This window comes from Heteronotia binoei, chromosome 1 (genome assembly GCF_032191835.1).
Source record: "Heteronotia binoei isolate CCM8104 ecotype False Entrance Well chromosome 1, APGP_CSIRO_Hbin_v1, whole genome shotgun sequence".
Lineage (NCBI taxonomy): Eukaryota > Metazoa > Chordata > Lepidosauria > Squamata > Gekkonidae > Heteronotia > Heteronotia binoei.
This window is the reverse complement of record NC_083223.1, coordinates 159,915,063-159,931,326: the sequence shown is the minus strand read 5'-3', so window position 1 is coordinate 159,931,326 and position 16,264 is coordinate 159,915,063. Positions and strand designations below refer to the sequence as shown.

General features: G+C 43.1%; 1 protein-coding gene across 4 annotated transcripts in view; it reads right to left on the bottom strand.

Moving 5' to 3' along the window:
- The window catches only part of RYR2 (ryanodine receptor 2), a 757,628-nt gene that overhangs the window by 209,069 nt on the left and 532,295 nt on the right, over positions 1-16,264 (bottom strand). For all 4 annotated transcript variants that reach the window (XM_060243352.1, XM_060243324.1, XM_060243334.1 and 1 more), the window contains 5 exons: positions 15,130-15,207; positions 13,640-13,715; positions 9,735-9,861; positions 3,520-3,635; positions 1,182-1,246 (listed from right to left, as the gene is read on the bottom strand). In XM_060243352.1, the coding sequence (XP_060099335.1) occupies positions 1,182-1,246; positions 3,520-3,635; positions 9,735-9,861; positions 13,640-13,715; positions 15,130-15,207 (462 nt within the window). The remainder of the gene's footprint in view (positions 1-1,181; positions 1,247-3,519; positions 3,636-9,734; positions 9,862-13,639; positions 13,716-15,129; positions 15,208-16,264) is intronic.

Below are 16,264 nucleotides of genomic sequence, written 5' to 3'. Positions count from 1 at the left end.
ATACATTCAAGTTATCTCCATGCTTTTCTTTAAGTTTTTTAAATATTCAGGAGAAAATCCTAGATCCAGGTGGGCCACCGTGTTGGTCTGAAGCAATAGAACAAATTTTGAGTTTAAGACCAACACCTTTAAGACCAACAAAAGTTTATTCAAGGTATGAGCTTTTGTGTACAGGCACACATTATCTGAGGACTTAATTCTGGAATTTTAGCTTGCTCATTTTCTAAGAAAATGTTCCTTGCTAATACATGTCAGTGTTTGCCTTTGCTCTGCAGCTTAAAAACAAAGAGATACTGCACCATCTAAAAAAGGGTGCAGCACAGAAATCTAGCTACACAGTGACAGTGAAAGCAGAATATAAAAGCAGAATAGCATTGGAAAACAATTTTAGGATTGAAAAAGGATCCAAGTTCATTTCTTGAATAAACGTTTGTGTTAAAAGTGCCACTGAACTCAAAATTAGATCTAGGAGATAATCCTGTCCTTCTGCATGGAGGATATAAAGTACAGGTATATGTGCCCATATAATGAACAGCAATGGTAGGAAAGAGACACAGCCAAACCATACCATAGTCAAAACTCATTTATATGTCTGGAAAAATTTTATGCCACCTCTTTAGAGAACCTGTGCAATCATCTCCATAACTGGGGCAGTGAGTGGCTCCTCTCCAGTGTTCACTCTAAGCTGAGTTCATGTGAGCTAGCTCTCAGTTTTTTAGCCTCTTGCACTCACATTTTTGTCTTAGCTCAGGAAAAATGGACCCAGGGCAAACTAATTTATGAAGTAGCTCGCAGCTTTAATACCAGTAGCTCACAAAATACAATTTTTGCTCACAAGACTCTACAGCTTAGAGGATGTAGTGCTATTTGGATTCTCTGCAGTAACCTCTGGGATGTTAATAGCCCTTCTCCACCTGGGCCATGTATGTCTGATGGGAAAACCATGAACATAGGAACCTCACCCTTACTCTGAACTATGAATAAAATGCATGAGAAGGGATCCCATGTCACTGTATGTCTATCATGATACAGGACAATAGGTTGTCATGTTGTTGTCTGGAACTTTGCTATGGCTGACTCCTGATTTCTGTGCTGTGGTGAAGATACCAGATTGTGTGGGCAATAGGAACACTACATTGATAAATTTTATAGCTGTAGAAGAATAGAATGATATACTTTACTTTAGCAAAGAACTTAATTTCTTGCTCATAAGGAAACTGTTCTCCTTTGCCTCTGCTGCCACCATCTGCGTGAAAAAAAAGAAAAAGGGCTGAAGATCCAATTTAATTTGTGTCTTTTACTATAGTCTTCTTAAACTGAATCTCTCATCCATTTCCTGTACTGAACATTAATGTATTTATAGTGTGCTCTGAATTCCTGTTTCTTATCAGCAAAACAATAGAACTGAGCTTTTGTAGGATTAGTTTAAGTAAAGTGGGTCTGTTTTGGTATGGATTAATAGTGGTTCAAATCCCAGGAGTTTTATATACATAATAGGGTTGCTAACTCCAAGTTTGAAAAACTGTAGAAATTTGGAGATGGCGCCTAGGGAGGGACCTGAGTAAGGTATAATGCCATAGAGTTCACCCTCCAAAGCAGCCATTTTCTCCAGGGGAACTGATCTCTATAGTCTAGAGATCAAGTGTAATTCCAGGAGATCCCCAGGCCCCACCTGAAGGCTGGCAGTGCTGTTGCTGTTAATTATTATTATGCAATCAAGCTGAAACTGACATGATGACTGGGTTTTCAAGGCAATGGATTAGCAGAGGTGGTCTGCTATTGCTCTCCTCTACATAGCAGCCCTGGTCCTCCTTGGTGGTCTCCCATCCAAATGCTAACCATGCCTAATCCTACTTGGTTTTCCAAGCTCTGACAAGCTCAGGCTAGACTGGGCTATTCAGGCTGCTTTTATATACATAAGGCTTCTCTCAAATGTGAGTGTATATATAAAATAACACCGCTGGATCCTACAAACCATGAGAGGAAGGCACTCCTACTAGATTTTCTGCCCACCAGCTCTGATGGGAATTGGGGCCTGCTGTAGACAGAATCCATACAACACAGGGCTGCAGCCAGGAAGTGAATCTCACTCCTGATTTCGCCACTGGGGTTGGTAGCTTTGTTGGCAGAAAAGGGAGGAGTGTTTTTCTTGATTTTTCTGCCTCTTTTCAGCTCCCACCCATTTACTTCAGTTTATTTATTATTTATTTATTTATTACTTCACATTTATATCCCGCCCTCTCCGCAAGCGGACTCAGGGCGGCTTACAACATCTTAAAAACAATTCAATTCAATAAAACATATAAAACCATAATTTACTTATCAATTTTAAAAACATTCTAGCGCTGTTTCAATCCAATATAGGCGGTATTGACTTTCCGACTATGATCGCCAGCACTCTGTGGATGTCCTGGTGGCAGCCCTTTTCCAATCAAACCGCAAAAGCCTGTTTAAACAGTTCAGTCTTACAGGCCCTGCGGAACGCCGACAAGTCCCGCAGGGCCCTTATAGCTTCTGGGAGGGTGTTCCAAAGTTCTGGTGCTGCCACCGAAAAAGCCCTAGATCTTGTTATGCATAACCTGGCTTCTTTTGGGCCAGGGGCAGACAACAGATTTTTTGTCCCTGATCTCAGTGCCCTTTGGGGGATATATGGGGAAAGGCGGTCCCATAGATAGACAGGTCCCTGACCATAGAGGGCTTTAAAGGTTAGTACCAACACCTTGAAGCGAACTCGGAACACAACAGGCAACCAGTGCAGCTCTCTCAACACTGGCTGAATGTGCTCCGTCGTGGTAGCCCCATTAACAGCCGTGCCGCAGCGTTCTGCACCAGTTGCAGTCTCCGGGTTAGCGTCAGGGGTAGCCCCATGTAGAGAGCATTACAGTGATCTATTCTTGAGGTGACCGTAGCATGGATTACCATCGCTAAGTCGTTGCGTTCCAGGTAAGGGGCCAGCTGCCGCGCTTGCCGAAGATGAAAGAAGGCAGATCTAACGGTGGCTGCCACCTGAGCCTCCATTGTAAGGGAGGACTCAAGAAGCACGCCTAAACTCTTGACCTTAGGGACCGGTATCAGTGGTACCCCGTCAAGGGTACTGGCAGCTGGATCTCTCTTTCCGGACCGCCCCGACCCAGGTAGAGAACCTCCGTCTTCGTCGGATTCAATTTCAGCCGACTCAGTCTGAGCCAAGAAGCCACGGCTTGTAATGCCAGGTCTAGATTTTCCAGGGTACAGTCAGACTGGCCACCCATCAATAGGTAGAGCTGGGTGTCATCCGCATATTGATGGCAACCCAGTCCATACCTCCTGACAATCTAGGCAAGGGGGCGCATATAGATATTAAATAGCATCGGGGATAGGACTGCTCCCTGCGGCACCCCACAATTAAGAGAGTGTCTCTGGGATGCTTCCTCCCCTATCACCACCCTTTGTCCCCGATCTTGGGGACAGTTAATGTGGCAGTTCATTCTAAGACAACATTTTATATTATATATTTAAAGGTTATTTAAAATAGCTTACCAAACTCCAGAATATATTGATGGGCTTCATCTACATATCTTATCAGCTGCTGAAGAAAACTGTAAGCAAATCTTTTCTCAATGGAAGGTGTGTCTAATTCTAGATCTTTTAGACCTCTGGAATTAAAAAAAAAAATCCCACTAATTGAGAATCAATTTTTTAAAGTCTATTTTTGTCTAAACTCCCAAATTGTCAAATAATTATCTTTTACATTATCTATTCACCCTTGTGCTTTGTTCTTTGTTATTTACACCAAATTCCCAGTCAGAAATCAATATATTAATTCCCTATCTAATTAATTTTATTTTTCAAATTACTTTCTCTTCTCAGTTTTGTGTCACGTTGTTTCTCACATTAATGAGAAAAATCTTTGAGGAATTAAGAACTACAGAGAAACAGACTAAGAAATGTTAATCAATGCATGCAGTGCCTTTTTTGCAAAATAAAAAGGTGCTATAACTTACATAAGTGCCCCGGCCAACTCTGGACAGGACTTGGCAAACCACCGGCCCCTGCTCCCAGAGCCGAGGGCAGGCCCTCAACCAGAACACCCAATGCCCCGATTGTTGCTGCCCAGCCCCCTACTCACCACACCCACCAAGGGAGTTGGGGAGGGTCTCTACAGGCCCCGCTGATGCCGGACGATGGACCAAGCTGTCCATAAAAATAATAAATGGTCTTTTGGCACTTTTCTATACACAATACCATGTACAATCTGGAGACCAATACATAATTCAATTGCAAGGTCAGAAGGCAGTCCAAGGCTCCAGTCAAGGGGAGGACCCCCAGACTGGCGGGCCGGGGGACGCAACCATAGAGTGGATGCAAGAAGCTTTAGCCACTCAAAGCACCCAACTCCGGGAGGAAATGCAAGCCATGCACACCTTCATGATCCAAGAGATGCAGGACCTCGCCCGGCAAGTGCAAGTGATGGGGGAGCAGATCGCAGCTGCACCCCCCCCTGCAACCGGCCCCTGAAGGGGGGGAGAGACTGCTGATTCCTACTGGGAGAGGAGCCTTTGCGGGAGGCAATCAACCTGTGGGTGGCGACCGAGTGCCACCACCTCAACCTGAGCCAGAGGAGCCGGTGGCGGTGCCAGGGGGCCCCTGAGTAAGTGATGCAAGATTTGATGGGGACCCATTGGAACTAGCCTACTTCATTATAACTGTACGAGGGCACCTCAGCATCTGGACCCATAACTTCCCGACGGAACAGTCGCGAGTAGTGTACATTGGCAGCTGCCCCTGGAGCCCGGCAGCCCAGTGGTATGTCACCCTATCCAAGAGGCGATCCCCTGTGCTGAACTCGGCCATGGACCTCCTGAGGGCTCTACGCCGCCGCATCGAAGACCCTCTACAGGAGACTAATGCGATAGCAGCCCTACAAGACCTAAAGCAGGGCGCTGGATCGATCCAAGAGTACCTCAGCGAGTTCAGGGCACTGAATTCCAAAGTTCAGTGATGGGACGACGGGGCCAGGATCGAGCAATTCAAAAGAGGCCTCAACTCTCACATATATGGAGAGGCCCTGAAGTTGGGGGAGCCACGAGATCTGGTCGGGTGGACCCAGCTAGCTTGCGAAATAGAGGATCGTAACAAGATGATTGCCCTCCATAAGAAGCAACAAGGGGGGGGGGCAAAAGAAGCTTGGGAGAAGACACCCTGACCCAATCTACCCAAGCGTGCCCCTGAACAGCTTTTGCGTGAGGAGCGCGACCGGAGAGTCAAAGCAAAGTTGTGCTTCAAGTGCAAGGGGGGAGGATGTCTGCTGGGCACTCCATTATTTCCTATGGAGACCCAAATGCCCCTTCCAGTTTGGAGTCATGCGCCCTCTGGATCACTTGCTTATGTAAAGCTTCTTGCATCCACTCCGTGGTTGCATCCCCTGGCCCTCCAGTCCAGGGGTCCTCCGCTTGACTTTCGTCACCCTGGAACCCCCACAGGTGGTAGGAGCATTGCTACCCCGAAAGTTGGTGGTGCTGCTAGGGGTCCTCTCTCAGATCTCTGATAATACTCTCCCAGAAATCCATGGAGCCCCAGTTTTTCCTCCGCACCGTCACGGTGACTGGGGTAACCCACGGCCCTTCAGGCTTGCGTTCTTCCTCACCGTCCGTTTTAGTAATCCCTGTAGCCTGGTCCTGTTCACCAGCTGTGAGTCTGGGGTTAGACTAGGCCAGGGTGATAAGGGAGTTCTGACAAAATGTCAGATCCAGAGTCAAGGAAAAGACATTTGAAGTTCAAGATCTTTATACCAGCTTCATGGACATACACAAGCATTGTCGGAACTGACCTCTCTGTCAGTTCCCCCAAGTTATAAACCTTTGCCCTGTCCATTATAATTCAAGCCAAAGCGCGCCAAGCAAAAGTGAGGGGTTTGCACGGGGTTTTTGCTAAGCTCTCATCACCACAGGTGCCCACTATCAGTTCATGCTTCGCATCTCCTTCAGCTCTTTGACCTTGGTTACCTAGCAACTAGCCAATTCCCAGACATGCCATCCTCCCTCCAGATAAGCAACAAGTTACAGTTCTATCAAAGGCATAGCAAGCGCTGCATGGCATTGAAGCGCAGCATAGCATTGTACAATTGAATACTCATGACAAGAGGAACAAGATGGAGTGACTCTTGACAGGGGCCAGATCCTGCAATAAGTTAGGGGTTTTCCCTGGCATTCTCTCAGTGAAGGAGAGGCCTAGGGCTGCTAAGAGTGTTCTCCTGAGCCTGGTCTAACCCTCAACCCTTACCCTATGACGTTTCTACTCCTGGGGTTCTTCAAGAGACTATGGTGGGTGTGGCCATGGGTGGGTCTATGCTGGAATCTCCTGGCTGGAGGACTCTGCTGGCTGAGAGGGTGGCACTGGTGCTAATGCAGGGGAGGCTCTGAGACACTAGATTCATAGGGAGGGTCTGCCATGGCAGGGATGGGGATGGGTTGTCCTCCTCCTCCAATGAAGATGCATCTTCCCATGCTAAATGAGGTTTGTCCATGACACAAATATTCTTTAATACGGTAAGCAGAAAAGATTAATGTGCTTTAGAGCCAAGCAGGGCGAACATTAAGGAAACGGGGGCAATTTTGACATAAATTACCTGTCCACAAGCTGAATCTGCTTGTGATTGTGAGGATTTCTTGAATTGCGATTGTGAGGCACTCCAAAGGGATTTGTCGAGGCTGAGCAAGTGGGCGTCAACATGGCAAAAGAGGTTCAACGTAGCCAAGTGCAAAGTAATGCACATTGGGCCAAAAATCCTAACTATAAATATAAGTTATTGAGTGTGAACTGACAGAGACTGACCAAGAAAGAGATCTTGGGGTTATGGTAGATAACTCACTGAAAATGTCAAGACGGTGTGCAACTGCAATAAAAAAGGCCAACACTATGCTGGGAATTAATAGGAAGGGAATTGAAAACAAGTCAGTATCATAATGCTCCTGTATAAATCAATGGTGCGGCCTCATTTGGAGTACTATGAACAATTCTGGTACCGCACCTCAAAAAAAATATTATAGCATTGGACAAAGTGCAGAAAAGGGCAACTAGAATGATTAAAGGGTTGGAACATTTTCCCTATGAAAAAAGGTTAAAACGCTTGGGGCTCTTTAGCTTGGAGAAGCATCGATTGAGGGGTGACATGATAGAGGTTTACAAGATTATGCATGGGATGGAGAAAGTAGAGAAATAAGTACTTTTTTCCCTTTCTCACAATGCAAGAACTCCTGAGTGCTCAATGAAATTGCTGAGCAGTCAGTTTAGAACTGATAAAAGGAAGTACTTCTTCACCCAAAGGGTGATTAACACATGGAATTCACTGCCACAGGAGGTGGTGGTGGCTATAAGCATAGCCAGCTTCGAGAGAGGATTGGATAAAATATGGAGCTGAGGTTCATCAGCGGTTATTAGTCACAGCGTATTGTTGGAACTCTCTGTCTGGGGCAGTGATGCTCTGTATTCTTAGTGCTTGGGAGGGACAACAGTGGGAGGGCTTCTAGTATCCTGGCCCCACTGTTGGACCTCCTGATGGCACTTGGTTTTTTTGGTCACTGTATGTTGGACTGTTTTTTGGTCACCGTATGTTGGACTGGACAGGCCATTGGCCTGATCCAACAAGGATTCTCTTATGTTCTTATGTCCTTGGTTAAATGCTTTTAGAATGTAGGTTTTCCTCCACTACGTTCTCCCAGCAATGTGATGTATTCTTACACCTCCTGGAGTTTCCATAGCTTTTCTCTAATCTTTCTCAAACCCGGTTTGTGCCAATGTTTTGGCAATAATTGAAATAAAGCCTGGATGTCCCCATGGAAGCCACTTTCCCTGTCCCTATGGAAGCCATTTTCTCTCCCAAGCACTAGATATTGTTACACTGATAGAATGTTATACAAATGTGTGTACCAGATTCCCAGCTTTCTTTAAAAAAAAAAAAAAGTCTCTAGCCCCTTCCACTGCAGAAATTTAAGGGGAAAGGTATATCTCCACAATGGAAGGGTGTAGACTTACTATTTTATTTTTTAATGAAAGCTGGAAAACCTGGTACATATGTTGGTATAATGCTATAACACTATTCTAGTGCCATTTTAAAAAGAAAATTTAAAAGCCCTAGTGGCCCAGGAAAGTTAGTGGTGATGGGTAGGCTCTTCTGAGGAGCTGGGAGCAAGAAACTGCAGGAAAACCTGCCATGAGGAAGCCCCATTATTGCTGCACTTTATCAGCACCCACACTGGCGATAGGAAAAACACATGTGTCTGTCCCCATGTGGAAACCACCTAGGGTTGCCAATCCCCAGTTGGGGGCAGGGATGTCAAACATACAACCTGGGAACCGAATCAGGCCCCCTGGAGAGCTCCTATAAGGCCCGTGAGCAGCTGGTTGTCATCTGCTTCCTTCTCCCTCTATCTTGCTTCCTTCTGCATCACAGCTTGCTTTGCAAGGCTTGCTCAATCATACAGGAGCTACAGAGCAAAACCTCTATTTTTTCCATTGGTTGAGGCTTTTCCCTTGGGGAGGTAGGGGGGAAGGCAGAACTTGTTTTTCCAGGCTCTCTCAATCACACAGCAGAGCTACTGAGCCAAGCCTCTCTTCCTTCTATTGGCTGAGACTCCTCTCCTTCCTGGTCCCCTGGGGAAGGAAGGAAAGAGCCACAGCTTTCTTTGCCCAGTTCCCTGGATCCCATGAGAGAAATACAAAGAAAGTACCTTTAAGACTAAAGAGTCCTAATGTTTTAAGCATGTTTTAAGTTTTATATATATGTATAATTGTGTTTGTCTGTATCCTTTATAAAGTTTATGTCTCTGCTACCTAATCTTAAATAGGTACACACATGGCCTGGCCCGACATGGCCCGGCACAATAAGGTCTCATTTATGTCAGATCCAGCCCTCATAATAAATGAGTTTGACACCCCTGCCATAGGGTATAATGGCAAATTGATCTGTGGGAATCTGAGACTTGCTTAATGAAGCAAAATCAAGTATTAGAGGGGTAATCAGAACTGTCTTCCAATTAGGTCCCTGCTTGTCCCTTCAAGGCTTATTTCATTATTGCCCAAAATATAAAGAATTGACATGCCCACTTTCCACAACCCAGTTGCCTGTCCCATTGTTGCTATGTAGTTCCACTTTTTCTTTTTTAACAGTACAGTGAACTAATGAATAATGTTATGCTTTTGCAAAGGTTCTGAAAATCCCTAAAGTCTATATAGCCAGCTGTTTTCTTTGAGCTTCATTTTCCTGCCCATGGATCCAAGGCCAAAGGACATGGTGACAGGCAAACTGTGTTTTATTCTACCTTTGTTATTCCTGGTCATATTTGTTTTGTGTGTGTTTTGTCTTTGATTTAGCGTAATGTTTCAGAACCATGATGGTTTAGAACTATATTGCTCTACTCGTTTTTTGTACCAAGCCCCGACATTTACTCCATCCAAACAATGGACTTTTAAAACAGCTATACTCCAGTTGCCTTAATCTTATATATTTTATAAAAACCATCATTTTTCACACAAAAATAAATTGCTTGTGTGGTGCAAACAAGTGTTTTAGGGAGGCTCAAGAAGACACATATAAATAAAGTTACTCTCAGATTAACTACATGATTCTTATATATTCAGTGAAAGAAAAGCATTATTTTGCAAAATATTGTCACTTATAGTTTCTTTTATATTAAACACAATGCTCCAAATGTTTTATTCATTTTTATAGAAGTACAGTAATGCCAGGAATTTACCTGGAGACAACATATCCATTGATTTGTAGAAATTTAAGAATATCCTGTGCTTTCTCTCTGTCCTTGGCCTTTTCTTTAGCTGTCAGTGTATCATAAGGAACAAGTAAGGGATGGTTTCCTCCTCCCACTATTATAAATGAAGAAAATGACAAGGTAGTAAAACAGAAGGGCAGAGAAAGGATATGTTGCACATAACAGCACAGGATTTCTAACTCTGAAGTATCTGTATTATTATTGCTTACACATTTGGAATATATGAATAAATTTAGTAAATTTATATTCAAAGGCAAAAACAATGAAGTATAGAATTTTAAATTAAATTGTGTTCAAGATCAAGGAAATGAAGGATGAAACAATTCCTGTTCTCAATGAAAGATAAAATGGTCTTAAATCTGTGCACTGTCATGAGGTAATAACGAGAAGAGAGAAATCTGTAGCCAGATTTTCATTCTCCATCTTGAAACAGCATATACTTCTTGTCACCCTGCCTTGGCATAGGTCAGTAAACAAGCTATATATAGCTCATTACCACAACAAAAACAAAAGAGCCAGGAGAAAAAGCAGGACTGCACATAATCTAACCAGCTTACTGAGGAGAGAAACCAAACCCAGTAACTTGCTTAAATTGTAATTAAACACGGCCTCTCATTTAGTAATCTCTGTGGCGCTAACCAGAAAAGAGCTTCATGGCATCAGCACTGGTGAAGTAAAGAATCTTCTGCACATTAGAACTGCCCATTATAAATTTTATGATCCAGTATGAACTATTTGAAATTGAAAATCAAAATGATGTGTCATCTGCTAATCTATAACACCATCACCCACAGATTTGGCCTGTTTTTTTTTTTTTTTTTAATTTGGAAGTATTAGCAAGACAATCAACTACCCTTGACACCCTTTGACCAGTCAGATAGCATATCTGACTACTCACCTTTTCCCCTCCATTCTTCCTAGGTGTTTAAATTGAATAACCTTTTCTTTTGACTTAAGCCTCTTGGGCCTGTAACTAGAGATAGAATCAGTCCTCAAATCAAATTTGTGCTTGCCCTGGATTATCCCTCATGTTGTGAGATGCAGCATGCCAGTTGACACACAAAATATGTCTATACTTCTATGTCTCTATCTGTTTTTCTCTCTTTCTCTTTCTGTTCTATGGTTGCCAATCCCCAGGTGGGGGCAGGGGATCCCCTGGTTTGGAGGCCCTCCCCCCCTATTCAGGGTCATCAGAAAGCAGGGGGGGAGGGAAATGTCTGCTGGGCACTCTACTTTTCCACTTTTCCTTATGGAGACCGATTCCCACAGGGTATAATAGAGAATTGCTTTGTGGGTATCTGGGGCTCTGTTTTTTAAGGTAGAGATGCCAAATTTTTAGCATCGCATCCAGTGCCTCTCCCCAAAATACCCTCCAAATTTCAAAAGGATTGGACCAGAGGTTCCAGTTCTATGAGCCTCGAAAGAAGGTACCCCTATCCATTATTTCCAATGGAGGGAAGGCATTTAAAAGGTGTGTGGTCTCTTTAAATGTGATGGTCAGAACTCCCTTTGGAGTTCAATTATGCTTGTCACAACCTTGCTTCTGGGTCCACCCCCAAAGTCTCCAGATATTTCTTGAATTGGACTTGGCAACTCTATTCTGTTCTCCTCCCCCTGCCAAGCCAATACCTTTTCTTATCTTTTCTGTCTCCCCCTGCCAATTTTGCTTTCTTTGTCTTTCTCTCTCTCTCTCTTTGTCTTTCTCTCCCTTTTTCTCTCTCCCTCAAGGCAATCTCTCCTCCTTTCTCTTTCCCTCTGGGAGGCAGAGTGTCAGCTCTTGGTGGATCAGGAGCCCCTGGCCAGAAAGGGTTGGACAGAGCAGGACTCCCCTCATGAAGCTTCAGTGTTTTCTCTCTGGGCACAGAGAAGCTTTTCTGCCATGACTTCAGTGACATCCTTCTAGCTGTGGGGGGTGGGGTTGGTTATCTGGGAGGGATCTGGCAATGGCAAAGACTCCAGCTGCAGCTCCAGTGGCATCCTGCTGGCCACAGGGAGGCCGTGAGAGGGACACAGAAATGGCAGTTCCCAGGACATCCTGCTAGCTGCAGGGAGGCCATGGGAGGGAACCAGTAATGGTAGCTCCTGGGGTGTTTTGCTGGCCAAGGGAAGGACTACGTGGCAGCTCCTGGGGCATCCTTCTGGCTGTGGGAAAGACTCCATGTTGGTGGCAACTCCTGGGGCATCCAGCTGGCCATGGGGAGGTGGGCTGCCAAGAGCTGCCATGCGCAGACAACAATTTTCATTTGGGGGAGATTTAACACCCCAATGTATTTTTTTTTAAATCAGATTTTTCTGCAAACCTGGGGAGTGCCCCAGGTGTGCAGGAAACTCTCAACCTTCCATGTGCCCCCTATCTTTGGAAATAAGGGGGGCATAGGGGGAACACAAGGGGCAGGTTGAGATTTAATATATAGATACAAATTTTGAACCTAGTTATACAAAGTGTTTTAGTTGCTTTAGACCACCTGGAGGCTGGTAACCATCACTGGCTCCTTGTAGTGGGCTTGCTAATATTGGGGACTTTATTGAATGCTTGGTACCATTTTAATTGCTTCAGTTCACTAATTCATTCATCCCAGATGTTTTCTTTATTCCTCACAAAAAAAAAACTTTGTCATTAATTTCACTGTCTCTGTGTAGGTGCCAGAAGGGTTTTTTTTTTCATCCTTATGTTCAGGCTATCTACTATAAATTTTACTCTGATTAGAAAATGAGCTACAATAGGATTGCCAGGGGGGTCTTTGGTGGGGTATTCCTGGAGTGGGCAGGGATGTTCCCAGCATGAATACCCCACCAATGCTATTATGCTATTAGCCACAGTGTGTGTGTATATATAAAAATTTTTGCCACTGTGTGACACAGAGTGTTGGACTGGATGGGCCGTTGACCTGATCCAACATGGCTTCTCTTATGTTCTTATGATGATGTCATGCAGAAGTGATGTCATCACATTGGTGATGCAACCCCATGGAAGGCATCATTAGAACTGGCTTGAAAAAATGTTTAAAGAAAACCTTCCCTTTAAATGTTTTTTTGCAACAGGGACACTGGTGCCCCAACGCCTGAACTCCAAGTAGTGAATTCAGCACTTGGAGTTCAGGCATGCAGCTGGTGGCCACCCCTCTCCTCACCTTCTACAAGATTTAAAGGGCCCTCCAGCTGATATGGGGGCACATGCTCCTACCAATCAGCTGGAGGGGCCTTTAAATCTCACAGGAGGGGAGGGAAAGGGGTGGCTATGGGTAGTCACTCAGGTGAGGCTTGGAGGGGGGGGTCCTTCCCCGCCCCCCCCCCCCGGCTAGCTGGCTGGTGGCAGGCAGGAGCCCATGAAATCTGGGACTCCTTGCCCCCATCTGGGAACTGGCATCCCTAAGCCACAATTACAATTGCACTTGTCTATGGTTCAGATTTCTTTTGTTCACAAATAGAAGAAATTGAACATTTGCAAAAACTTTTCCCCAAAAAAGGAAAATTAAAACTAAAAAATGAGATTTAATTTTATATAGAAATACACTTCACAGCACATCACCACCTCCTCATTGCTAAAACAGGCAATGCTTAACTACATATTCTGTGATTTTAACTCTCATTTCACATTTTCTATTATCTTCTTTTCATACTAACTAATAGGAATGAAACCTCCCAATCTGACAAGCTATAGTTATTAGGTTGTCACATAGCTATTATGTAATTCAAATTTCTCACATTTCTATACTGTGGGCTTCTCTGTCAAGTACTAACGAACTTTCTGATAGGTACTGATTTTTTTTCTCTTTTCAGGCCTAATGCTGTTGTGCAATGACTACTATTTGTTCATAATCCAAGCTAATCATCAATATTTTTATAAAGATGTAACCAAACAGATGATTTACCTTTTGCTTCAAGCTCCATTTTCTTTTTCTTTGCCCATATGTTGTGATAGTTTTCAGCCATCATTTCAGCCATAGCCTTAAGAAAAGAAAAATGGGTTGGCTCCAAACTACTGTGGATATAGTTAAAAATTTCCCAACCTTCACCTTCCCACTGCCACTCCAAAACACTAGCCATGGAGGTCAGAGAATCTTCAGGAAAGCAGAGAAAACAATATGACCATCTGTAGTGGGGGAGAGAAACTGCAGAATAATTGGACCCCTTCTTTACTGTAGGAGGTTTGGGTCCAACCAAATATACCGTAATTGCATCATTACAGCTAACCTTGCATGAAGCTAGTTTTACATTTTTAAATTTTAAATTGAGTTTTTAAGTTGCGTTAGTGAAGACGTGGCGCAGAGTGGTAAAGCTGTAGTACTGCAGTCGGAGCCCTCTGCTCATGACCTGAGTTCCATTCCAGCGGAAGCTGGTTCAGGTAGCTGGCTCCAGGTTGACTCAGCCTTCCATCCTTCCGAGGTCGGTAAAATGAGTACCCAGCTTGCTGGGGGGAAAGTGTAGATGACTGGGGAAGGCAATAGCAAACCACCCCGTAAAAAGTCTGCTGTGAAAACACTGTGAAAGCAACGTCACCCCAGAGTCAAAAACGACTGGTGCTTGCACAGGGGACTACCTTTACCTTTTTAGTGAAGACTAACCAAGAATAATGATGTAAATAAGATTTTCTTTTTAAAAGCTCTCTTGTTGATACACTAATTTACATATCCTTAAAAAAACTAGCTTCAAGACATAATCGTAAACATTATAAATTAGATATTATCACTGCCAAATGGAAAGAGTTCACAGAAGCAGACTCCAAAGCCTCTGCTAAGGTTTGGGGGACTCTCTACACAATATTTTATCCAGCATGTGGAGGGGCTGCTAAGGAATCCTGCTGATCTTGGTCTTCCACTCTGAATAGCAGAAACTTACTTCACTTACATAAGAGGAAGGGGTTAATTTCACCCAATTCCTTTTCTTTCTACAGCCACAACTACGCATGGCATTTTGTTCAGAAGTGCCCGTGACACTCAGAAGATGCTTTTAATATTGCACAATGGACTACTATGGGAATGGGAAGATAAGGAAGAGCCACCCTTTCTGTTCATGAAGAGTTGGATCCAACCCAACATACTTTGCATGGTAAATTACAAAATGCTGAGAGACCAGTAGAGTAAACTAAAATATTTCCATTAACAAAATGGTTGTTGAAATAAGCAAGCACAAAACCCCCAGCCCTGTATATATGTGACTCACTACATTCCTGACTACAGCAGACACAGCTCTCCTACATATATACCTGAAGCCTGGACTTGAAATATGTGTTTTAAAATCAGACATCTGGGTAAACAGCTACCAGAGACAAGCATGAATACTACATTATACAAAAATTGACAAAGAAACAAAAGTTGTCTTAATGTTCTATATGCATCACATTGGCTGTGCTATAACTTACATGCAACTCTCTGGAGAGGGTAACATTACTCATATCTATTGCACGGGGAATATAGCCATGGGCAGTATCCACAGAAACCTGAATAAATATTAACAGATGTGCAAGAGAAGAGTGAACAATCACAAACATTAAGTAAAAAAAATAACAACAGCTTATAAAGGAAGAAAAGGTTTATTAAATCCATTGAGCGAGAGGAAATTGACCATATAACATGCTCACATGATTTCTTTATTAAATGGTGAAATACTGAAGAAAAATGAGAGCTGGCCATAGTATAGTTTTAAAAAATCTATTTAGTGCAAAATCGTGACGATCCACAAACAATGAACTCTGTTGTGCCATTTTCCCATTTATTTAAACACATAATTGACATGTGCTATATTCAGAATAAAATCAAAGATATTTGTTACAAATGAAAATTAACACTATGGGCCTTAATGCAACAATCTTTCAAAATTGCATCAGGAGCAGGCAAAATACTGGCATCTTACACTTTTTTCCTGTTGGAGAGGTTCCACTATCAATCAGTCAGTCTTTATTGCATTAGCAAAAAAAAAAAGTCATAACAATATAGAATAAGATGAAGATTCCACCACAATAAAATTTAAAAAGAAAAAAATATGCAAAAATTTTAAAACTAAACATTTTCCAATTAGTATTAAAATACAAATTCATCATTAAAATTGTATATCTAAAAGTAAGACCATACAATCTAGAGACAAATAAAAGATAACAAATAACAATTGACTCAGAGTGAAGCAGTCACAGGTCAGACATACTATGGTCAGCATGCCCTATCATCTTTTTATCCTTCCTAATGGCAGCAGCAAATCTTGCCATTTGAAGGGTAATGAATTTGTCTCTGTCAATAATATAACTAATTTCTCTTGAACTGACCTTCCTGGGAAGCATGATATTATCGTCCACAAAAATCTATTATGTTCAGCCTCGTATCTTGTACATTGAAATGTGATGTGGGATAGATGCTCAATAGACTTTTGATCACAGGAGCAAACTCTTTTCCTATATAGTATCCCATTAAAATGGCATTCCAAGACTGTGAATGGGAAAATATCTAGGCATGCCCGGTCTTTCTGTACATGCAATTTTTTAAACTGGTAAAGTACCCTGAAAG